Source organism: Chelonoidis abingdonii, chromosome 8 (genome assembly GCF_003597395.2).
Source record: "Chelonoidis abingdonii isolate Lonesome George chromosome 8, CheloAbing_2.0, whole genome shotgun sequence".
Taxonomy (NCBI): Eukaryota; Metazoa; Chordata; order Testudines; family Testudinidae; genus Chelonoidis; species Chelonoidis abingdonii.
The window spans coordinates 99,572,292-99,598,179 of NC_133776.1; the positions used below are offsets into that span (position 1 = coordinate 99,572,292).

At 45.9% G+C, this 25,888-nt stretch overlaps 1 protein-coding gene across 2 annotated transcripts in view; it reads left to right on the forward strand.

Annotated features, from left to right (window-relative positions):
- Positions 1-646: 646 nt before the first annotated feature.
- FGF13 (fibroblast growth factor 13) overlaps positions 647-25,888 on the forward strand; it is a 327,822-nt gene continuing 302,580 nt past the window's right edge. For both annotated transcript variants that reach the window (XM_032773206.2, XM_032773208.2), the window contains exons 1-2: positions 647-671; positions 4,286-4,533. In XM_032773206.2, coding sequence (XP_032629097.1) covers positions 4,485-4,533 — 49 coding nt within the window. In that variant the 5' untranslated portion in view covers positions 647-671; positions 4,286-4,484. The remainder of the gene's footprint in view (positions 672-4,285; positions 4,534-25,888) is intronic.

Here is a 25,888-nt window from a genome sequence, read left to right on the forward strand (position 1 = left end):
CTCGCCCCTCGCCATAGCGCCGGGCTATCAGCTGGGAGTGGGCAGTGCCAGAGCCTGCGCAACACCTGTTGGCAATTTCACCTCCCAGCGTCACCCAGCCGATTGGGTTTCAGGCTGTGATTAAGGGCCTGGCCTCCGCTGATTAACCCTTGCAGCGCGCCCACGACTGCGGGGTTCGGCAGCTCTTGGCCGAGAAAAGCTACCCGAGATTGATACACAGCGGGAACTAAAGTTTTTCTCGCCCCCTCCCGTGTGTTTTCTCGCAGGACCTTCCCCGCAGCTGTTTTCCGCAGCGGGGCCGAGCTGGAAAGGCACAGAACTTGGGGAGGAGGAATTCAGTGTCCCTAAAAATAGCCGCACTTCGAGAGACCCTGTGACGTCCCACTCTCCAGGGCGGACGGCCCGCGGGCTGCCTTTCGCCGATGACCCTTGTGATTGCAACCAGCATGCGCCTAACCCCCTCTCCCTGTGCCCTGAAGGCTGGGCTCGGCTGAGGGGTCTGGCCCGGATCTACTGGAGTGGGAAGGGCGCAGAAAAGCACGTGCTAAGGACAGGATCGCGGCTTCTCCCGTGTTGGGGGCCTGCGAGCCTGGGCTAGGCTAGCTCCACTAATCGGGGGGTTTGACTCTTGGCGCTCCCAGACAGGGCTTCGCAACGCTCTCCAGCGCAAGGTAGGTGAAAGAAACCGAGCAAGCCAAGCGTGCGAGTGGTGGCGAGCGGAGTGGGGCTCGGAACAAAAGGCAGCTGCAAAAGAGAGCTGTTGCAACATACTCCGCTCGCAGTGATCCCCGGGGACGCTTTCCCCTTCTTCTAAAGAGCTGCTCCGAATTGAGGCGCTGCTGCTTAGTAGTTAACCGCTTCTCTGCTCTCCCCCCCCCCCCCCGGGCATCTATGGAATCATAACTCCCGGGACCCCAGTAGCTTCGCTTCTCGCTGGTTACATCTCGCAATACCCCGGCTGCTCCCCAAAGCAGATGCAATACTGGCCCTGATTAAGCAGAGGTTGGCGGAGGCTTGGCAACCCAAGGTAAATTGGGATGGGGGAGGTTTCGTCCCGAAACACATCTTCCTGCCATGGTTCGTCTCCCCCTTGTCGAGAGAGGGGGTGGGGGGAGAGAAGGAATGGAGACGCTGCGGTAGTGAAAGGGTTACGCGCTGGGCGCACTGGTGTGTAGCTTGAAAAGGGACCCACGGGTAACGTGTGCTTGAAGTGGGTTGCTGAAGTGGCCAAAGCAGAAAGGCTCTCATTGCGGGTGGGGAACGAACCGTTTGAGGGCGAACGCCTTAGGGTCTCCTGGTGGCGGCTTCTCCTGCTTCCTCTGGGCGCTTGAAACGGTTGGTCATGAAACTGGGCACCTATAGAAGTGGGCCGATTTCCAGGGGATCTCAATGCCTGTAGCCCCCGTTTGATTTCTCTGGGGTTCGGGCCGTTTGGCTGCGGACCTGGAGATATATTTTAGGTGCTTAAGGGATCCCAGTCTGAAGACTTTGTACCTCTGAACTGCCTCTGTGCGGAGGGCTTTGGGGCAGCTTTTGGAGAACCCCTGAGGAAGGCTGGCTAGCTCTGCGTTTGTGATCTGCAAAGGATCTCCAGCCTAAATATAGAATCATCACCGTTTGTGTGTACTAAGTATTCAGAAACCCAGTGTGCACATGGTAGCTCGCTGCTGCTTTCTGCTACCGTGCGTAGCTCCTGTTTCTTGACAGGGAAGAGATCGTGCCAGAAATGGCACTTGTCAGGGCCATACCTAAGGGCGGGGTGTAGTTTTTTGGTTCACGTGTCCGGTGAAGCTAGAACGCTGCCCAGACCTGGCCAGAGCGGATCCTGGGGTGACCCTCTTGTTTCAGCTAAGCTACAGGCGTATGATTTTCATACTGTGAAGGGTGACGCGAAGCAGAGCGAGACTGCGGGGTGCGATGGGGTGGGAAATGCAGGACACGGGACTATAGCTCCCTAGTGTTAAGTGTCTGCATCTTCAAGGTGCTGGGTGGCTTCACAGCAACGCAGACCCGCCCTCTGAACTAGCACCAGACGAAAGGAATCGAGCAGCGCCACCGGGGAGTGCTGAATGCGACCTTTTCTAACGCACTTTCCAAACCAAGCCTCCCAAGATCATGGTTCTTCCTGAAACCTGGTGTAAAAACCACAAAAGGGTATGAAGGAGACTAAGAACCACCCCACCAGAGGCAGACAATAGATCCTATGACCTGCGCCCCTTATTCTACCAAAACTCCCATTTATAACCTCCTGAGTGTTGTTTGGCCTGAGCCAGGACTGCAGCAGGGGCTTGGGGAGGAGGTTCATTTGTCGCAAAGGTAAGAGCAGCGGGTGCCGATGAGTTAGTGGCAGGTTGAAGAACTGCTGGGTTGTCTCTATAGCCGCGTTCAATCAACTCCCTGAGAGGAAGGGAAAGTTCAGAACCAAGGCTCTTGCGGCACGTAGGTTAACCGAAACCCCTAGTTTATGAGATGTAGTGAGCCCATGGGCGCGTCTTTCTTTATATAGCACCCAGACGCGTAATGCGCAAGCGGGACAGCACCTACTGCTACACGGGGCGCCTTCAAAACAGCCAGGATCCCAGGAGAAGGAAAACAGAGAGGCCATCGCAGACTTGTAGAGGGAAACTGGCGGGACGGTGTCTGCGTGAAATAGGAGAGGGTCTGTGGCTTCCCACCAGCCCGCAGGCCCTGGAGCTAGTTTGAGCCTTCTCAAAAATCCCCGTGGGATGCAGCTAAGCGCGCGGTCGGTACCCGCACCCCTGTGCCCTCCACGGGGCTCCCGCTCGCCCCGAGAGCTGCTCCTTTAGCAGGCAGGTCTGTGCAGAAAAACGCTCCCGCTGCTACTTGAAGGGGTTGTCTCCTTTCAGACTCCCCCCCCCCCCCCGCTTTCCTGCAGCAACAGGGTCCCGCTCCGGCGTGAGCCAGCCTCCCGGCCCCTACTCCTCCACCCAGCGCTGCATCTCCCGGCCTTCAGGCAGCGACATCTCACTCAACAAGCTGGTGGCCCTGCTCAACACAGTTCAGAACACATAACAAGCTAACGAAACTCGTCAAGGAATGCTTTCTTTCCCTTTTGTAAGTTGTGGTGGGGGGGGGGGGGGGGGGAGGAAATCCTCGCCTCCCGGCTGGGACCGAGCCAGGGCTCTGTGCTGGTTTAGTTACAGCTCCCCTTCCACGGCAAGAGTTCGGCCCAGCGTTGCTACAGCTACCCCGGGGAAATCCCCGGAGCGCCTGGCCCTGGGGCGGGTCACATCCTGGGCTGGCAGGTGCTGGAAGTGCCTCTCTGTCTCCAGCCCCGTATGTCCCCGAGCCCGTTATCAGCCCCTGCACGCCTCGCTCCCTGCTCCGGGGCATGTCTCGCCCCAGCGCCGGTGGGCCAGGCGGCCCCAGCTGCGATCTCAGCCGTGGCGGGGGGTGTTGGGTTATTGCCGCATGCGGTGATCCCAGGATCGGTGCCCAGGTTTGGGGAGAGAGGGAGGCGAGAGCCCCGCCCCCCGGCAGCTGGCAAGGGGCTGATGCTGGCAGAGGGGGGAGTAGCTGACACTGACTGGGGCTACGGTGAATACAGAGCAGGGGCTTTGTCTGCTGGCGTGTCCACAAAGACCCTACAGCTAGCGCTGGGGCCGGGTCCCCTTCCCGCAGGTGGGGGTGGGACTGGGCAGGATGACCGTCCTCAACCCCGTTTCTAGCAGGAGGGTCTGGGCAGCAGCCCACCCCTCCCCGGCCACCACTCGCCTGCGGGATCCCTGGGGCGGAGGGCAGCGGAGAAGGAGCTGTGGGTCCCCTCCCTTGTCCTGGCCTTCCCCCGGCAGGCAGCGACCCAGTTCCGCAGTGTGCCCGCCTCGGGCCCGTGGCTCCCTCCTTCCTTCCCCCAGAGGGGGAATGCGGCGAGCTCATCTTGCACCCCACCCCTGGTCTGCTCCATCTCCCCTGTCCGGTCTTCTCCACCCTCGCCACTCCGGTCTGCTCCCCGCGCCCCCCTCCAGCCACTCCGGTCTGCTCCACGCACCCCCCGCACCCCCTTCTGGTCTTCTCCACCTCCACCCCCGCCACTCCAGTCTGCTCCACACATACCCCGCACCCAGCTCTGGTCTGCTCCATCTCCCCCGTCTGGTCTTCTCCACCCCTCCCCGCCCCTCCGGTTTGCTCCACACGCCCCCACCCCGCGCCCAGAGCCGGGGAGGGGGCTGCTCTGTGCAGCCGGCACAGCGGGGCGGAGGGACGGGGGGAGATTCTGCCCAGGCGTCCCCGTCACTCACCGCACCCCGTCTCCTCTCTCGTGCAGGCGGCGCAGCGGCGGGGAGACTCCGCACCGGCCGAGGAGGAGGAAGAGGAGCGGGTGGTTTGTTTTTTCCTTCTAGGATCCCCCCCCTTTTCCTCCCCCCTCACCCCCCCTTCCCCTCCCCGCCGCGGTTTCTCTCTGGGTCCGGCCGGCCGGCGAGCGCGAGTCTCCTGGGGGAATCTCTCCGAGCAAGCTGGGATCTATGAGCGGGAAGGTGATCAAGCCCAAAGAAGAGAAAGATGCTTCCAAGGGTAAGTCCGCCTGCCCGCCCGAGCCTGCTCCCTCGCATGACCCCGGCTTGCTCCATGCATCGTGCGTCCCTCCTGAGGATCTTGGGGGTGGGGGGGGGGACACAACACAACACCCCCCGGGCTGCTCTCGATCTGTGGGGGCCCCGCCCCGGGGCGGTGTGAGAGCAGCATCCCGCCGGGGGGCGCGGTGGCTGCTGCCCCTGCTCGCATAGCAGCACCAAACGTCTGGACCGGGTGTCAATAGTGTGTGTGAACGAGGGATAATTCGCTTCTGTGCTCGCAGCAAGTGCGGGGAGGCAAATGGGGCCCGCAGTGCTGGATGCTTCGCCCGGAGAGGTCTCCCCCCCCGCCCCCGCGCGGTTGGAGCCGCATTTGGGCTCGCTTTCAGTTCAGGTGCCCGGCCAGCTTGGGAGCGATCCGCAACGCCGCGCCCCCCCAGCCCCCCCCAACACTAATCTGCTCTCTGGCCAGGGGTGTGTGTGTGTGTCAGTCACAGGCTGCGAGCAGGGAGCCGAACCCCCCTGTACCCCCCAGCCAGGCAGCGGGTCCCCTGTGGAATCTGCACCGGGGAGGTGGGGGTGGGGGATGCTGTGTATCCGATTCACATCCCCTCCCTCTGGCCAGCTCCTGCCATGCCCTGGCCGGGTTTTGCTACTGGATGTAAACTGGGTAACAATTGCCATGGAGACGGGGGAGGAGGAGGAGCGGAGTTGCAGAGAACCGCAAGTGGATTAGTTGGCTCTACAGCTCTGTGGCATGGCAGCTGGGCGGCTGCTGGGAGATGCACAGCGGCAGAAGAGAATGCATAGGAGAGGAGGGTGTGTGTGTTGGGGGAGTGCTGCTGCTTCTCCCCTCTTCAGAAGGTTGGCGCAGGGTTTCCATTAAGAACCCTTCCCCCACACCTGACTGTGTTCAAGGGGTTAGTATACACCTTGCACTGAGTGGAACTTGGCCAACTAGATCCCAGAACAAGAACACCGTTTTGCTTGATAATAATTACACAAACCTGCTCTTTCCAATATAGAGTTTATAAAGCAGACAATCCCAGGTATCAGGCTTTAATGGGCTCCACACACAAGGGTAAATGTGACTGGCAATTAGCCTATATTAGGGCCTATCTAATTTGAGATATTGGATGAGTACATTCGGGAAGGTAGCCTGTGTGTGCTGCATCTTTTTAATAAGGAGCATTGCTACCTGTTTTCAATATATCTATCAACTGCCTTAAATATTTATTTATAAGGTAGAGTGGAGCCACTGGGCTCTTACAGCTGAATTACACAAGGTTTTTAACCTTCCACGAAGGAAAAAAAAAACAGTTTCTGCCTTTTTTTTAAAGAAATAAACAAGTTTTCTGGTATGTTATTTGTTTTTAGCAGTCCTAGCACATCTTGACCAAAGCCAGGTAATTCAATTTCAAGGCTGAGAGCCTTTTCATGTATTCCTTTTTTTAGTTTCTTGGCTTCTAAGGTCATGTTAAAAACATTGCATCGTGCAAACTTGTTTTTGCATTTAATACGCTTTTTAAACTAAGTTTTGTTTCCTCTTGTTATATTGTATGAATTGTCTTCAAAATATTCATTTAAAATATTTTTATTGAATTGCTTTTGGTGGAAAATATGAAAATCCATAATCTGGATGTGTCATAAAAAACTACAGTTTCCAAAGAAAATTTTTGACACTGAATGGTCTTTTTCTTTTAAAAATATACTTCAGTGTCAAAGTCTGTGAACAACCATTTTTTGTTAATGGCTTGTTTACCAAAAAGGTATCAAAATAACTTAACAAGCAATACAGAATGAAAGGTTCCTGCATTCTAAGGAGTTGTTTTACATGATTTAGAACTGCATTATAGTCTTAAAAAAGAAGATTCTGTAATGCCTGCTCTTTAGTGTAACATTTTCAATGTAATTTAAGTGTTTAATGTTTTGTTCAGTCTGCAAATCATTATATTTATCTTTACATGCACTTATTAACGTACCTTACACTTTCTGGTGCATATGTATAGTTTGTGTGGCATACTCATATTTCCCAAAACATTGAGGCAAACACATGTAACTGACTGAGACTGACTTACACGCGCGCGCACACACACACAAGTGTCCCTGAGCATGTACCACAAAGTGTATATGCCAAAACCCTGAGGAAAACTACGCTGGGATGAGTCTTTTAGAACTGGCATTAGTGTCTTCTCTCTCAATCTAGATCTAAACTTAAATTGACTAATATATCAAAAATCAACATAAGGAGATAATATTTACAGGAAGTTTGATATCTTTGTAGCAGTGTGTGGCTATAGTTATTTTCTTTTAATTTCTGCAGTGCACCCCAATGTGGTGGTAAGGAGATAATATTTATCAATTTCTCCATGGAAGTTCTCTTCAGAGGCTCTGGATACTGATTTCCTATTTGAATTAGTTTTTCTTCAAAACGGTTGGAGGTTTCTTGGGATGACTGACAGTGATGGCATTCTTAACTAAACGTTTAAATGAATACAGCCATTCTCAAAATGGGCTGGCTGTTCTATCTGTGTATCAGAACTGTACTCTGAGTGGAAGCTAGAGGAAGGTTTACCATTGTATATGTGTGTACACTCTTTATGCTTCTGGGTTGGCTAAGCAATCCTGGAAAGGATGATGCACAGTTATATTTATGTAGATTCATGTGGTTTGTTTTGGAGAGATTTTCGTGTCCCCCTTGCTCTCTAATATATTGTGGAGTTAAGTACTTGACATAAACAAAGCTCGCAGACTACTATGGTTCCACACTGAGTGACAATGGAAATTGTTTTCATAGTGTGAATTGAATATCAATCTTTCTCTTTATACCTGTGAAACTTTGTATAAAAAAGGAAAACACTTATTTATTCTCAAAATAAAACTTCCCCCTCCCCAGTGTTTTTCAACTGAACTTGTAAGGTCAAATTCAGCACTAATATAAGCAGATGGAACTCCAGTGAAGTCTGTGGAATTAGCTCTACTTACAGTAGCTCTTAACTGGGTCCATGAAGTAGGTCCTGATTACAATAGAATCATGAAAAGTTGTGCCCCTGGATATAACAAGACATGCATAGAAGTGTTCTCTGCTTGTGTTAAGTATTTTAGATCAAATTGTCTGTTGAGTTACACCTGTGCAACCCTACTGACTCCAGTAACGGAATATAACAGCAGGAAGAATTGTCTCTATTTTAAAAATAACTGCTCTCCTTGCATCCTCTCTGGAGAGGGAAGCAAGTATTGGTCTCAACTTTTGTTAGTCCCCCTATTTATAACTACTTACCTATAACCCCAGGTGCAGCTGCTTTTAAAAATAGCCCGTCAGTACCAGAAGACCAGGTATTTCAGCCTAAGTAATCAATGTGGATTAACGCCATGAAGCAAGGCATATGCACCTTTAAATTGTGGAAAATGCTACAGCAGATATGAAAACATTTCAGATGCAAACATTGATTTCTTGTCTAAATATGAGTATTAGACAAGCTGCAAGATATATCCCGCCACTTCTGGAGATGTAAACTCAGAGTCCAGTTGCACAGCTAGGTTTACATCCATGCCTCGAGCAGTACTCTGGCTGTTTCATAAAAGAAAACGTTTCATTTTTGAAGAACAAAAGTGAGCACCTTGACTGCCCCCTTTGCACAAATGCAGGGCCTGAGCTTGCTTTCCTTCAGACTGCAAGTTTCCCTTTGGCTACAGGGGGAGTCTTGGGTACTCTAAGAATGCTGCATAAGGCTCTTAGTTCTTGCTGTAGTAGTTTGACCGTCAGAAATAGTTCCCTTTTCAATTTGAGTTATGTATTCAAGAAATAGTCAAAATGTTCATCCCTAGATAAACATGTGCTTAACACAGGCGAACTCCCTTGAGTCTGATTCCTGACCTGTAGGGTATTGAGAAGTGTGTGAGTGGGGGCATGAGGTTGTGTGTGTGTGTGTGTGTGTGTGTGTGTGTGTGGTGCGGGGAAGGAATAGGGGTGGCAATGGCAAAGCAGATGACTTTTTAGGTAATTCTTTCCTGAAAAAAATGTTGGAAATCTAATCTGAAGGCTTCTTTTCAGTAGTCTGTCTACTCACTTGGAGAACAGTATAGCCAGCATTCCAGATGGATACCTATGAAGAGTCTTGTTCTGTGTTGGGGCTTTATCAGGATCATCCATTTGGGGCTAAAGTATTTTGTTTTTCTTTGTTAAACATTTGATTGAGTGAGACAAGCCTTACAGTGAAGGACCAGGGCTTTATAGTCTTCAGCGGGCTTTGGATCAGGTCCTGATTCCTGGGAGAATTTATGCTGTCTCATATTCATATACTATAACCTAGACACTTGCAGAATTTATTTCAACCTTTTGGATGGGATGCAGTAAACTGGTGATTCCCACATACATGTCCCTTTTGAGGACACTGGGGAAAAATCCCCCAAACCAAAGAAATGAATTATCTCCCCCCTTTTTCCTCCCCCAATTTTAATTGTGCAGTTGCAGAACTTCACACAGCAAGATAGCCATAGTCAGTCTGTCTTCCTGTCGCCTACCTTGGCTGCAAGGTTTGATAACTTTACACAGAAGTTTCATAGCCTAAGCCAGCAGAGTGACACAATGCAGGCACTATATCTTCTCTGTCTGAATGCAAAATCAGGGAGTATTTTCAAAGCTGACTCAGATTGAAGCTCTGTTGAAACAGTGACGCTCGGGGTGAAAGGTTTTGGAAGGGTGGATAGTGTTTTAACTTGGTGACTGCAGGAAACAGAGCACATAAAAAATTCAGGTGCCTGGCAGAAAAGTCAGAACTCTGGGAAACCTGCTGGTAGTTGTCTTCTTTGTGGGAGTGCTCCATAATACAGCATGATCCAATTTATGATTGAAAGGTCTAAGGAAAAATGAGACAAATAAATAAGCTGATCTCAACAGTTGTAGCACTCGCTGATTCATGTGTCTTTAAAATAAGTAATTGTCCCAAGGTATAGCAGTGTAAAGACAAGATACACTGCTGATTTCCTGATCTGAGCCCATTGCCTCAAAATATGCTGCAAATGGGAACATCTTGTAGGAAAAACCTGTTGGTGCCTAGGCACTGTTGTTCTGCCAAATCTGGTAGAAAGCAAGGAGTTTCTCTTTATTGAAAGTTTCCTTGCCAGTTTTGGACCTCAGAAAATAGAGCACTGGCAGACTTCGCCAGTGACAGCAACTTGACGCACGAACTCAGTTTTCTGTTCTGGTAGATTGGATCTAATAATGGCCCATTGCTTCTACTGACTCATGCATCAGGAGTTGTGTTTGAAAAAGAACATGAGAAGGGCCATACTGGGTTAGACCAAAGGTCCATCTAGCCCAGTATCCTGTCTACTGACAGTGGCCAGTGCCAAGTGCCCCAGAGAGAGTGAACCTAATAGGTAATGATCAAGTGATCTCTCTCCTGCCATCCATCTCCACCCTCTGACAAACAGAGGCTAGGGACGGCATTCCTTACCCATCCTGGCTAATAGCCATTAATGGACTTAACCTCCATGAATTTATCTAGTTCTCTTTTAAACGCTATTATAGTCCCAGCCTTCACAACCTCCTCAGGCAAGAAGTTCCACAAGTTGACTGTGCGCTGTGTGAAGAAGAACTTCCTTTTTTATGTTTTAAACCTGCTGCCCATTTTTTAAACCTTATCTTAATCACTTACTCAGAATTAATGGTTAAACTTGGTTGTATTATTTTGTTTCCTGCCTATTGTAATTATAAAGGCACCTGCATCATTTCTGTTTGAGACCTCAGATATACTTGACAAGATATCTGCATTACCCACTGTGGAGCGATTGCCAAAATCTGAAGCAAGGCCCCCTTATATTTAATATTAACATTCCACATCACAACAGATGTTCATCTCCTGGCGTGAGGTCCTCATCCATTCAAAATTCCCATTGACATCAGTAGGAGTTCTCTGTATCTGGCTGTAGGATTGGTTCCAATTAGTGGGCTGTTGTTAACATATTCATGCTAGGAATATTTACAGTAACAATCTCTTGTTATGATTCATTATCTGTAACTGCATTTGGTTCTGCAAAAGTACAACTATTCTAAAGATGTAATAACTCCTTCTAAATCTCAAGGTGGTATTCTCAACATCCGACCTCTAAATATACGACACTAGCAATTAAAAAAAAAAAATGGAAATCACCTTTCGTATCAAAAATCCACAGTGTTCTCTCACTAGTTTCAAAAATCCTTTTCTGCATTAGTTGAAGGATTCTTCATTAAGATGACAGTTGTAGACCCCAGTTCTGAACTTTGGGACTTAATAATCATTTAACTCACATATAACTGGTATTTATGATGAGGCACTTGCTGATTGCACAGAAGGCAGTGTAACCCTGTCATCTTTTTATAACTAGGATAGAAATGAAATTTAAAGTAATCATCCGTGCCTTCCCAGCAGGTTACAAAATCCTGTCATCAAAAGGGAACCCCTAAGACAAAGAAAACCAAAAGGAGGGAAAAAGCCCCAAAGAGCCCTGCAAGGAGCTGCCAAAAGGGATGAATTCTAGTGTCCCATGCAGACCAGAAGAAAGGCAAAAGTTATGGCTCAGACCCCAGGCATGTGTGTTTTCTCCTGAATGCCACCCCTAGTCCTATGAAGACTTATCTTTAAGTGGTGTTTGTGTAGCTTGTGCTGTGATTTTTCTGCAGAAGCACTGATATTATCACTGTGCTTTGGGAATTTTATGCAGCAGTATAGCGGTGGGTCAAATGCATGTTAATTTCCCACGTCTTTTCTACTGCAGAACATGAAAGAAGCAGAGGTATTTTCAGTGCATTCTGGTTTTCCTTCCTCTGGGGAAAAGCTTGGCAAACGTTACTGGTCAGTCCTAGGACCGACGCCAGGGTTTTGTGCGCCCTAGGCGCACGGCCATTTTGCCGCCCCCCGCGCTGATCCCGTGGCTTTGGTGAAGCTGCCGCAGACATGCCTGTGGGAGGTCCACTGGAGCCGCAGGAGCAGCAGACCATCTGCAAGCATGACTGCGGCAGCTCCACCGGAGCTGCGGACCAACAGGTCAACCGGAGCCGCCTGCAGCCCCCCCCCGGCAAAATGCCGCCCCCTCAATAATCCTGGCACCCTAGGCGATTGCCTAGGCTGCCTAAATGGTAGCGCCAGCCCTGGTCAGTCCCTCCCTGCAAGCAGTGAACCTACAAAACCTTAGATTTCTGCAGAGTGTTTTATTAATATTAGATTTACATGAGTGACAAGGCAGGTAAGGTAATATCTTTTACTGGACCAACTTCTGTTAGTGAAAGAGACAAGATTCAGTGTAAGTTCAAAAGCTTGTCTCTTTCACCCCATAGAAGTTGGTCCGATTTAAAGAAATTACTTCACCCATGTTGTCTCTCTTAATATTGTGGGACCAACACAACTGCAACAATGGAAGAGCTTAAATTTACATGGCATATTATAAACATTATATTAATACCCATTTCCCACTTCAAAGAGCCTGCAGTCCAAGATCCTGATCCTGAAAACATTTGTGTGTGTGATTTTTAACTTACTTTCTGCAGACAAGTAGCCCTGGTGACTTCAGTGGAATTATTTGTGTTCGTGCTTTGTAGTGGCCTTAGTAACTGACTTTAGCTTTGGTATACTTTGTGTTCAACAGTTTCTTTACTATTTGTAACTGTAAGCTATGGACTCTCTAACCATGTTGTCCCTATGTAGTTTAACTTGGCATTCCGAAAGTTCACCTGGAAAGAAGCATCTTGGCTGTATACGTGCTGTACTCTTCACGTTTTGGCATAGGACGGTATTTTATATCTCTGTGATCACTTTGGCAACAGACTTGTTTCTGATACTGATCATATGGCTGCCTACTCGATAGTTGTAGTCTTGTAGAGAGCAGAAGGAGGTGGAGGAATCGAAACGCACATCAGGCAAGAAACACTTCAGTCTCGTCAATGACGGAAGGGTAAGGTAATGCTAACACTGAGATCTCATTTGAAACATAATTAGTTTTACGAGAGCTGTGTAGGAGGCGAGGTCAGTGTAAGAGGAAGAGAGGGTCAGCATTCACTGAACACTTCTAATGTTTTAATAATTAGAGTATCACTTTGGGGGAAGAGATTGATTTGACTCAAACACAAGGGAAACTTGAGAAATAGCAATGGAATAGCTGCGTGTCTGCTCCAGGGTTCCATCTCTCATGTGCGTTACAGGCTTGACAACATTAACTAGAGTTAGGCAGCATTTATTACCTCTAAGGGATGGTTGTGGGGTTGTAATGGCTGTATTTAATGGTGAATCTAAACTCCCTAGCCCGTGGGTACCCATTTGAGAAAACCAGTAATATTGTTTTGAACACCACCACCAGCTGCCTTCTTAGTTCATCTCTTCCCCTGAGCTACTAAATGACTGACTAGGGCAAGAGAACTTGTGGTGATTAGTAGTAGACTTGATAGCACAGAGACAGTCCCAATCTGGAGTCTCTGGGATATATCTCAGATATCAAATATTAGATTTATGAATGGGAGGAAGAGAGACTGTTTAAAAAGGTACGGCAGGGGAGGAAAAGTGATGGGATGGAGGAGAGCGCTACTGACTTGATTCTGTGGCGTGCAGCCTTTTCTGCTGAGACTTGGTACACTTTTAAATCCTCTTTAAACATTGACACTTCTAAAGGGAGCTTGTTGGAGAGAACTCCTACGTTCAGAGAAGACTGTGCAGCTTTTTAGCTGTACATTGTGATTCAGAAATATACGCCTGATTTTTAGAGGTACTGAGCACCCACAGCTCCAATTGGAGTCAGTGGTGCTCAGCTTTTGTGAAAACTGGGCGCTAGATCTGCACAATTTTTCAAATTCTTCTGTTTTATGCTTGCCACTTACTTGTACCCATTTGTGTGCGTAGATGCTCCTTGTTGTGTGCACTGAATCCCCGGCACACTTTTTGTTGTAAGAGGTAAATTTCTACACCTTTCCCCTCCTTTACTCAATGGAAGTCAGCACGATAAAGGATGGAAATGCAGTGAAAAGAAATACAAATTCCAAAGAAAAAGAGTAGTAACAATGGGAAATACAGAGAGGGTTAGACGAGGAGTCTATTCTGTGGTGCTTGCTTCTCCTTCACGATTTATAACATTCTGTACTCTACTCTTAGCTCAGACTTGTACTACAACATTGAAGGAAGCCCCCACAATTATTTTTCATTTCCACTACAGAACTTTGTCTTGTCTGCCCAACAGATTCAAAAATGAAAAGGCAGCATTTTTTCTGAGCCTTTGTGTTCTAAGCCACAATTTCAATAGCTGCCAAAAAGTGAAAACTTGAGTCCAGGACCAAATTGCTCAAGCAAGTAGTTCCACTGACTTCAGTGGATAGGACTATCCAGGTTTGGTCCAGTTCTTCCCACCCATTGGAGATGAGATGTAAAACTACTTACAGATGCAATTATAGTCATGTATTTGGATTTTTGCATCAACTGGGCTAATACACAGTCATTGGACTTCTGTCAAGACTGGGTCAGAACCCTAGCTTGAAATTGTTAACCTCCTTTTTTTTTTTTTAAAGTAATTATATTCGAAGCTCCAAATTGTTGTAATTCAGACTTCATCCTACTAAGATCAATAACAAATAAAAACTATGATTAAAGGCCAAAAGTATAGCTGGGTTCAAAAAAGAATTCGATAAGTTCATGGAGAATAGGGCCATTAGTCAAGATAATTAGGGACTCAGTACACTTATTCTGTGTAAATCCTGTTCTTAAACCCAGGCCCGCTGACAGAAAGTCCAGGCCCCAAGGCCAGGGCCATCCCTAGGGGGGATGGAGCCTGGGGCAGAAGTGACAAACCTGTCACTTCTGGGACTGCCCGCACTGGCCGTTTGCGCTGGTCTGCGGGTTCTCCTAAAGCTCAGGGCCTGGAGCGGCCATGCGTGCTTAAGAGCCTTATGTCCTACTCTGGCAGCAGCGGCACCCCTGGGCCCTTTTAAATCGCCTCGGTCCCTGGCCAATTGCCCCCCCACCTCCGTCGGTGGGCCTGCCTAAACCTCTGAGTGTCAGAAGCTGGGACTGACCAACAAGGGATGGATCAGTCAATAATTGGCCTGTTCTGTTCATTCCCTCTGGCACATCTGACACTGGCTGCTGTCAGAAGACGGGATGCTGGGCTAGATGGACCATTGGTCTGACCCTGTATGGCCATTCCTATGTTTGTAACCAATAGTAGCTTTTAATTAATATTACAATGGCTGCTGCATGCTAATATATCTCTTTCTGAAAGGGAAAACACAGAATAAGTGAGAGGGGATTAAGCCCCAAACTTCTTTCTGATCTACTAATGTGTAGGTTACAGCACGAGGAAATTCTGTAGCTCTGACGTCTGGCAACAGGCTACTGAGGAAGAAATTGAGCAGTGTGGTTCCCCCCATTTTACCCTTCACAGCACCTTCCAGCCAGTGACACATCCCTCTGTGTATGAGGGGATCTCAGTTAGCAAATGTGGTGCTCCTTTCACTAGCTTAAATGGCTGGTGACTGGCCTGGTTCTGCCTACACACACAGCCTTTTCTTTTTGTCCCTGCTTTATCGGCCATCGCTTCATTTTCAGTTGTGTTGGATAGAATACCTTGTGCGGGTTCTCAGTGCAATTGTAGCTAGCTTACACATTTCATCTTTCCTTCCCTTGTGTAAACTCTACCCCAAATTTGTTCTCTGTTAGAATGATACGCCCTCCTTGAAAATATCCAAGGATCACAAAACGATCTGCAGGAGGAGCTTGAGGGAAAAGTAATGTTTTATGGATTTGGGTGCTGTGACTTCCATGGAGACAAGAAGAGGAAAAAAATATTAACAGGAAGGAGAGGACAGGGAAAAGCTGAGATTTGAAGTGTTTCAGAAGTACTGTAAGTCGATATTCTTTTTTTCAGGCTAGTTACAGTGAGTGGAGAATGGACAAGAGCAGAGAAAGGGGAATAGGTTGTGCTGGCTAGGAAACACCAATTCCATTTCATGACAGCTCCTGAGATTTCAAAAAGTTGTATTTGTTCCCTATAGGAAAAAAATAAAAACCTATCAAAGGTTTTCACAAAAATGGAATTATGTCAAAATGTCTGGATCAAAAGGCCAGGTTTTCAATCTCCCTCTCCCTCTCTCTCAGGTCCAGGGAGGATTTGAGAGAAACCGACCCATCGAAACTTTCATTGAAACTGATAGGTTTTCTCAAAGTTAATCAAAACGGAAATGGCATTTTTTGACATGCTGTTAACATAACTATAAACATAAGTCTCGCCTAAGACCACAGGGGTGTGTGTGTGTGAACCCATCCAGGAGTTCTTGCGCTAGGTGGGGTAAGTGTGTGTCAAAGTGTGAGGAAAACACACAGATACTGAGGAAATGGAGAAGAACAGAGAGTGGCAGAGGAAAAGAGAGGCCAGAAAAGCTAAGCAGGAAGCGCAGAGTGACCAAAAAGCTAGAGAGAGAGCCTTTGGGCCTGGGGTGGCTTATAGCCCTCAAACCTCTTTTGCTAAGAAACTGGTCTGTTTGTTCTTGGTTCCTTCTGTGCTGAGACCCAGGCCTCTCTATAAAAACAACGAGGAGTCTGGTGGCACCTTAAAGGCTAACAGATTTGTTAGTCTCTAAGGTGCCACCAGACTCTGTCTTGTTTTTGTGGATACAGACACGGCTACCTCCTGATACTAGGCCTCTCCATGTTCTTTATAAACAAACACAACTGCCCCAAATAAATACCAGCCTATTTCCAACTGGAACATTCCTAGGACCTCAAACTTTGACTAGCCGCTAAGGTTGAAAAGGGGCAACATGAACAGTAAACCTAACACTAGAAATACATTTGAAAAGATGTTTAAGTGTGGACTGGAAATAGAGGAGACACTTTTTATATTTGTGAAATTTATATTGGATCTATACTTCTGCCAGAAAAGCCACCAATAATAGGGGCGGCCAGGATCCCCTGTCCTAAAAGACGAGGAGCTATGCTATCTTTACTCATGCAAGCAGTGTTTGCTCACAGAAGTGAATTTTGGGCTTGGAGATTAGATAAGCAAAGGAAGGTATGACTTGCATTTCAATTCTGACAAACTTTAAATATTTTTTCATAGTTTTCTTTATTCAACTTGGTCACGCTTAAAAACATATGAAAGTGAACTCTGATCACATTCATGTGATGTTGTCTTTGAGAACTTAACATTCTGAATATTTGACCAATGCACACATGCTGATTTTACCTTTAAAAACAAAACAAACCTGTGCATTTTGTAACAGAACAAGAGACCACTCTGCGTGTGGCACATTGAAACATTGGTCTTGTCAGCCAGAGCTCTGGGACTTTCAAACATTCACTTCTAGCTAGGCTAATCCCCCCCTCGCCCACTGGAGTCCTTCTGCAGTAGGCTTGTCTTTTCAGTGGTACCTGTGCAGAACCTGTGTTGTGCATTTTCCTATTGACTCAGACACAGCAGGAATGAAGACCCTACACAGTATATTTGATTCAAGTGGAGGCTACAACTTTTGAACTTAAACCTGTTTAATCCACACACCATAGCCGTAAAAATGTTGCAGTACAGTGTTCCAGCCTGATGCACCGCCCAGGCAATGGGGAAGACAATTCTTTACCTTCCCACTCCACTCCCAACAAGCCCTTACGTTTTTAACACTCTTCACCCCACCCTTCCTTATATGAGGGTTCAGATTACAGGCGAGGGGGTGCACCTGATCTTTACCAGATACCAACGCCCCGCTCTTGCTACACGCAGGGTATAGACCCTCCTCTTCATTCCATGCTTCCATGGGTCTACCTGAGATCTGGCTCTGTTTTGACCAGAAAATCTGCACTGGGCCAGGCAAAGTTGAGACAAACATGGAAAGGTGCACTGGGTCCATCCAGTCCTCTCTACTGAACTGCTAGGCTGATGCAGAAAAGGTGAAAAAACTAGACTATCCAGCCCCACTTGCCAGTGAGCCAAAAATTCCTTCCCTTTTCCAAGGCAACTGGAGAAATGCCCATAATATAGCTGGATACCTGGTGGTGCCTCACTCTGTATAAGGTGAATAGCAGGGAATCCAGAATGGGCACCTCATTTGTCCAACCAGCTCAGGAGGGATTTTAATCTTATCCAATCAGTTCTGTTTGACCCTTTCCATGCAGCCAATGGGCTGCTGTTGCAGAGAGAGCACTCTTTCACTACCATGAGTAACCCGAGACATCCACCTGCATGCAGACCCCAGAGGTGGCTTCCTCTTGGCTGGTCCAGCGAAGCCCTCCCACTCTTTAGATGGAAGGGAGAATTTAAAGAAATGCATTTTAATGGCTCTTTTAGCTACTCTAACTGAAATGTAATAATATTTTCCCCATTCCATCTGTGGATCCCCAAAGTATTTTACAATTAGTGAATGTATTAAGCCATGCAACTCCCTTGAGAGACAAGGAAGTATTAGCATCTTTATTTAAGAGTTGGAGAAACTACATCATAGAGAGGGTAAGTGATTTGGTCAAGGTATCTCCAGCCAATCTGTGGCAATGTGGAAATCCTGGTCTTCTGATCCCCCACGCTTCCAACCTCCCTGAGTAACATGGTTAACCAAGTGTTGGTTATCAGATATATTTATTTGTAATTTCAGTGGAAAATATTGTTTTCACCAATAGAGCAACTTAAAAAAAATCAGTATTCCATTATCTATAGAGATGTTTAAAATTAATAGCCTGTCATTCTACATCAGTGTTTAAAAAATGAATTCTGTATTAGAGACTGTCTTTGAGAGAGAGAGAGTGGAAATAATGTCACATTGTCATGAGAGCACATACGGGTTTGACAACCAACAGCATAACAAAAAGGATTCCGAGGGCCAGATCCTGCAAGATGCTGAATATCCTCAATGTTCGTAGCCGAAGTCACTGAGCACTTGGTATTGGGTTTCACGTCAGGGAACATCACACGCTTTGCTGTCATGTCGTGTTCCCACTATTGTAGATTTTTACCTTGAAGTGTATTTTCGAAGGAGAAATGGCGTGTGTGTGTGTGTGTGTGTGTGTGATGGAGGAAAAGAGTGACAAAGGCTTTATAAAGGAATCAACAAAATACAATACATTTCATCTTCTGAATCCGCTGTTTGTCAAAGCAGTGTCACTATTGCTAAGCAGAGAAGATAACACACTATTTTTCTTTCATAAAGCCATTATAATTGTTCCTAATCATTTATCAGCAAATTATCACATTCAGGATTAAACAATTGCACTATTCTTTTACATGTCTTTTATAAATGCTTTTTCCTGCTCTGTAGGCTGAATCACACTGTCTTTATTACTGCTTTAAATACATTTTAATATTCCTATAAATGCTTTTTTTAACATCTGTGCCTGACTAGATCCTTGAATAATAGGCTTTGATAGCTGATCTGTTATTAATTTGGATGACACCATATGAGGAATAGAACTTGAACCAATATGATCAGCTTCTTAATCTGAAAATATTATCGAGTCTGTTCCATTATGTAGGTGTCAGATTATACTAAAAACTAATGTTTACTGAGGTACTGAGCAGACTGATTTCAGAGGGTGCTGAGCATGCTCAGCACCTCACAGTATTGACCTCTGCTCTGATCAATTATTTTAACTGATACGACTCTGAGCTTGGTGATTCAACTGTAGGGCTAGAACAATATGTCCTATATCCTTGCCTAAAACTGCTATTCGACATCAATCCGTTCAGCTGTAGTTAAGCAATACTTGAGCTTTGTTTTGAGGCCTAATCTTCTGGCTTTAACTAATGCAAGTAGTTCCTACATGCACAGGTAATTCCAGTGACTTCAGTGGAACTATAATCAGGTAATGCAAGTAGGATATGGCTCCTGAAACCCAGTATTGTGGGCTCTTTCTTATACAAGGAACCCTTCCAGTCAATGGAAAAAAGGTGTTTAACCTTCCTTATGTGAGCTGAAGAGGCAAGTTTGGGCTTCTACTTTGCATATCCAAAGGTGGCACAATTATTTGAATTTAAATAATCGAGCATATGAAGTATTACCCGTTGGAGGGCCTCTAGAGAGTGTCTGATATCCTTTTTCTGCTCCTCAACCTCTTCTGCCCTGTGGTTCATACTGTAGCGGTGGGATTAAAATATCTTTCCCACTGGGAATGTATCAGAGCTGAGTAAACCAGTCACCCATCATCCTCTTCTTTTCTCTTCTCTCTCTCTTTCCTTTTTGACTTCTCTGACTCAAATATTGTCAAACCTATTGGTTCAGGTGTCTGATGGCCCAATTTTTGCCAGAAGTGACATATAACTCTTGGATGTCACAGGTATGAAAAATGAAATTTTTCTACTAGCTGCTGGCATTGGATGTTTGACCATATCTGTTGACTGTATAACCTGTGTAGCTTCTCCTTTAGAAGATGTAAAATGTTTACTAGAAAAATACCTTCTATGTAGTGTATTGTAAAGTATTTTTTATTTTCAATATTTAGATGAGTATAGGGCCACTTTTACATACTTAAGGGCTTAAATATATATTTTTTCTTATTTTAAACTGTCTTTGATTAGTTGACTTTTATTGACAAAAATTCAATATCTGTGTTTACAAGCTACCTGGCTGGATTTACAGACTTGGCATCTTGGATGAATTATTATGCAACATCAAGGTCAGTTCCTGAGTAGGTCTAAATTAATTAGTTTGCTTGTTAGCATCATAATTTCTAAAACTCTCAGTTGAACTGTGAAACAAAACCAGATCTGCCTTCATTTTGAATGCCCAGGTGTCATTGAACTGAGACAGGCTGACCAATTCTGCACAGCATTACTTCCAAGATATAATTAATTTTTAGTCATCTATTCGAGGAAATCAATTTCAGCTCTTTGTACCTATAGCAAGAGTTTGAGGTAAGCTAATTGATCAGAGCACAAAGGCGAATGAGACATCCTCGGGGATGGATTTTAAAGGAGAAGACGACAACTTTAACTTTTTTACTTTGAATGGCAGGGAGAGGAGCACTTGCCAAAATATCAGGGCTGTATTTGGGTGTTGATGGTTTCTATGACAAACAGTGAATGCTCAAGGGTTAGGCTGAATGGAGTTAACACTAGGGTTCAGGCCAACTTTGAATCACCCTGCCTTCTCCTCACAAAGGGGAATGAGAGTACATGGAAAGGGGAGCTCAATCTGCAGACTTAAGTTCTCCCTTCTTTCTCCAGGCTAATAGCGCCCCCTCCTCCCCCCCCCCGCCAACTCCCGGTCTCATTTACCTGTCTCTCACCAGCACTGGCCACAAGTTGTGATGAAATGACCAACTCATTTATAAACTTAACATCTAAATTCTGCCCTTGCTCTTTATTAACCTAAAACCAGGCCCTCAGGATGCTGCAAGGAAGGTGAAAAAAACCACTGGTCATGTCGTCCCTCCTCCCCACTGATGGAAAAATTCCTTCTTGATTTCAAAAACTGATCATTGGTCAGACCCCTGCTGCCTTGGCAATGCCATTCCAACTACACCTCCATTGTAGATTGTTGAGGGCAGGGCAGCAACGACACCATGCTAGAATGGCAGCTGGGTGCCATGAGGGCTTCAGCTACAGGGAAGGAAGTGGATGAGAGGTACAGCCCAGGCAGTGGCAGCTGGGAGAGGAAGAGAATTTCTCCTTGTGCCAGAGTGGCGAGGAAGACAGGTGAAAACTGCCACCTGCATTCTGGGTGGGATAGATCCCAGAGCACCCAAGCCTGCCTTTCCCCTCTCCTCTCTTCTTAGCACTCCAGGGATTGTCTTTCCCCTGCAGGTCTGATCAAACATCCACCTGCCAATGAAATTAGGGATGAGGGAAGTCGATTGTAGCTCTTGCCTGTATGCTGAGAATGCCGGCAAAGGTGCCAGCAAAGTTAGTGAATTTCTCATGCAGCACCTACACCGAGACCACCAAGTCACTGGAATACAGTAACCACCATTAAAAGTTGATGTTTCCAACAGTTATTGCTCACCGCTGTTTGCTGTTGGAAGGTGAAGCTATTTGGGCATTATTGAGCAAAGTCTAAATCAGAATAATGGCAGGCACAGTATATTACTAGTAACCTCCGGAGAATCATATGAGCTAATAAGAGGAAAGTCTTTGCATATTTTATTAAATTACTGTTGTAATTTTTTTAAACTTTTTTCCTTACATTTAACACCATCGTTCCTTTCCTCCTCCCCTGCCAAGTTGCCCCCTAACTTTACATTCTGTTAATTACTCTAGAGTTTTTCTTTTGTTAATATATTCGGTGTGTCTATAGATTTGGGAGCAAGAGCAGGTGGAGGATTCAGATGTCATAGTGACTGGCATGGTAGAAGACCCTAGAATGAAAGACAGAATTTATCATATATCAGAGGGGTAGCCGTGTTAGTCTGGATCTGTAAAAGTGGCAAAGAGTCCTTTAGCACCTTATAGACTAACAAACGTATTGGACCATGAGCTTTCGTGGGTGAATACCCACTTCATCGGATGCAACTTAGCATGTATCTATTATTTTATAGACACACTTCTTGCTAGATCCACTGCCAACTGGTTATTTTTGGTATACTCTTATTTCCAGAAATAGAATTTCTGGTTGTCTGCTTAGGTCAATATGCTACAAGCATTGGTGTTCATGCATTCTATATACTGGCATTGGCAAAGAGCCATTGATGCATTGAAATGATGGACCCTGATTCAGTCTCTCCTTTGTAGAGGATACTTTAGATGACTGAGGTTGGGTTGGCTGGCGCTCTGTAGGACTCTTACTGTTCACGCTGCTCTGGGTGGCAGGTTGACGTATTTTGGATGTTTAGGACCGCGTAATGCTACATGTGTTGATTCTAGCTAGTGTTTCTGAGTGTGTATGTGTGTGCATTGCCACTGATGTGTCCTGACAGTGTGACTGGCACATTACTTTTATCACAGTGCGGCTTGTAACATAAGTGCATTGCCTTGGGCAAAGTTGACTTCTTGATATTCATGATGTTGTTGCCTTTCTGTCCACCCATCTCTTGCAAATATTGTTCTTGTCTTATTGACTAATGTTTATTGATGGGAACGAGGCCAGCTTACACCATTCTGTAATGCCAAGTTGGCATGATTGGAAAATATGTATGCTTCATATACTCTTTCCAGCTTGGTCAGTTGTAGCATTTCTAGCCATCACCACAAGATATCAGGATATGAAACTTTTACGTTGACTTGATGTAGCTGTATCCTAGGCTTACCTGCTGTGGTTGGATAGTTACTTCCCGCAGAGCCCTCCGACCTCTTTCTAGCAACTTGTCTAGGACATTTTTTTCATAAAATCATTGTAATGACTTTTATTGAAAATACTTGGCTTAAAACATTTCTTAGACTCTTATTCCTTTCCCCCATCCACTTATTTTATTATTCTGTGGCCCTGTTTGGTCTTCAAGTGTGTGTGTATTAGCAATGTGGACTAGCTCTTTCATCTCTTTCTTCTACTTCCTAATACTCGCCTGCTTTCAGCATGTTCAAGCTGACCAGAACCATGATCCAGCAATATTTTGCCTGTGATAGTAGCAACTGAGTGAAATTGACCAAGATGTAAATTTAGTCAGTTTGAACATCCCTCCTTGCCTTCCCTCCCCGCCCCCTGCTCTGTGTGGAAAGAGCTGCTGTTGGGGCCTCTGGTCAACATTTTTAGTCAGCCCATTTCTTAAAATGTATTTGAAGATTTTCTGCCACAGACAGGAAACTAGAAGTAAATATTGCTGAAGCATGATGCTTAATCTGACTTTCTGATATGTGGCTGTGTCTCTAAGTGCATTAAACTTTTGGTGTGTGTGTGTGTGTGTGTGTGTGTGTGTGTGTGTGAACAATAGTCCTGATTTTATCATCCAGAAAACTGCAAATTTTAGGGAACCCGGTGCCTATTGCCTGCTCCAGGACGAATCATTTATCTTACTTGGGGCTTACATTTATTGGGATCCCTCCCGCTCCACCGCGCGTGCACACACACACACGATTTGTGGATTTGTTTTGTGGTATTTAAAGCAGTAAATATAGTGATTTTCCCCCCCCCAATAATCTATTTCACAAGTTTACATGATTCCTCATCATTTATAAAAGAAATGTCTAGAGTTGTAAAGATAATAATGTCATGGATTTCCCCGCACCACATGCATTTCTGCGAGGAAGACGGCTAGTTTAAATTAATTCATTTTTTTTATTTTTAAGGACTCAACCTTTGTAAAGATGATGTAAGTGTTTGCAGGTTTGGAGTCTAAATCCTTAGTGTCATTTTAGTAGAACTTTAATTGGTATGTTTCATGTAAACACAAAAGTGGACTCCTTAATCACACTGTAAATGAAGGAATTTCAGCCATGGGCTAGCTGGTTTTCTCCCATTTATTTCCATCAGGCATGTTTCTGCTATCCCCTTGTGTGCTAACTGGACTTCTGAACCATTTCTCATGGTAATTTGGAACTACCTGTTCTTGACATGAAATATTCTCTAGAGGAAGATTATCTATTAGTGAGTCACTAAGCTCAGTTTTCATTGCCTAGCACTGGCTCTTTTATAGTAACATGTAATATTTTTTTGGTAGGATAATCGAATATTTGTTTTTAAAGCTGAAAATATTGGCATTGATCAAAAACTTTTTTTACATTCCTGTTCAAAATGACTGCGTTGGCTGGATTATTCTTCCTATGGAAAGAGTTTGAAAACAGAGCTACTTTTCTGGAGAATTGTTTCTAACACTTTTGCTTCCTTCATTAGTCTGTTTCCCCCTCCCTTCCTCTTTGTAAGTCAGTATTTCTCTCTCCCCCGCCCCCTCCAAATCCTCCTGGCTTTGCATCAAGTGTTGCTACATCGCCTTTGAAAATGTAGCAGTCAGGGGCGGCTCCAGGCATCAGCTCTCCAAGTGCCCGCCTGGGGCGGCAAGCCACGGGGGACGCTCTGCCGGTCGCCACTAGGGTGGCAGGCAGAGTGCCTTCGGCGGCTTGCCTGCGGGAGGTCCGCTGAAGCCGCGGGACCAGTGGCCCCTCCGTGCTTGGGGCAGCAAAATGTCTAGAGCCGCCCCTGGTAGCAGTCTAAGGCCCATATCCTGGACTGGAATCTGGACTCGGCCATGTGGAATCCCTGCTACATGCTCCCCTCAGCATGATGGTGGTTTGTGCCTTTCAGTTCTGTCATGCTCAGTAAGCCCACCTTTCTTGTGAGGACTGTGGCTCTGTGAGAAGGGTACACGCCACATTGAAGCTGCTGGAGTGGCCTTGTGCCATGTACAGCTTAGCCCTCAGGAGCTGCCCTGCCACTGGTTACTCCGGCTCTGCTTCCCCTGTTTGAGGCCCTCAGAACAGAACTTAACGTTACTTTCACCGATATTAATATCCACAGACTTTATTTCTGGCCATGTTTGGGAGGCGAGTGTGCCCCTAATCATACAAAGGGAGTAGAGGATAGTACAGACGGGCTTCCTTGGGTTCCCAGGAAGGAATATGCAGCAGAGCTTCAGAATTTTAGGGCACCTTTTCACCTTTTTAAACTCCGACTTTCCTTCCCACTGTGACATGGGGTGGAGGAGAATGTATAGTTCTAAATTAGGCAGTTGTGTGTGAACTATTGTGCCATCCTCGACATAATCAGGTTTCCGATGGTTTGTGTTTTCTGGTCTGACAGAGGCAAATGTTGGGCTCTATCAAATTCTCCTGAAGTCCAGTTTGATTCTTTTTTTTTGGCACTAATTAATATCTCGGAAAATGGTAAATGAGTTGACGTTAGTGAGGATCTTTTACTCTCTGATCTTCTCAAATTCTTCTTGGATCCATTAGTCTTGAAGTGTGATCAAGTTTTTATTGTATGCGCTATTTAGCTTGAAAGGTCTGAAACACAAAAGTATATGCTGTTGTTTCACAGAGGGTGCTCCCCTTTCAAAGGGAATATAATTCTTCTCGTATTTTATATGGCATCTCTTATCCAGAAGGGACAGGTTCCAAGGTGCCTCATAATGCCTGTGTGTGTATATAAGTAGGGATTGGTTCATCTGCCTCCCAAATGCAGCTGCCTCTAAAATGGGGTGCAGCAGCATTGCATCTCAAGGATTTTAGGAAGGGAAGCTAGAAAAAATGTGTTTTGAAATGAGAGGGCAGTTCAGTTCTACTTTCAGTGCTAAGTATTATTTCTTCTACCCTCCTTTAGCGCTTTAGGATCTCGGTATCTTATAAACGTATATTACTCCATTCTTGTGACCACCCTGTGAGCTACGTAAGTGGTAACAGTGTACCCATCTGTAAAATGGGTCAGGGTCAGTAAGCCCAGAACAGGAGTTGTGGTTTGTACTCTTTACTACCAGGCATACTTCCAAAATGTGCTAATAGTTATTTTTGTTTGGCCAGGAGATCATGGCTAATAACTTTACAGAAGGTGTCGTGTGATC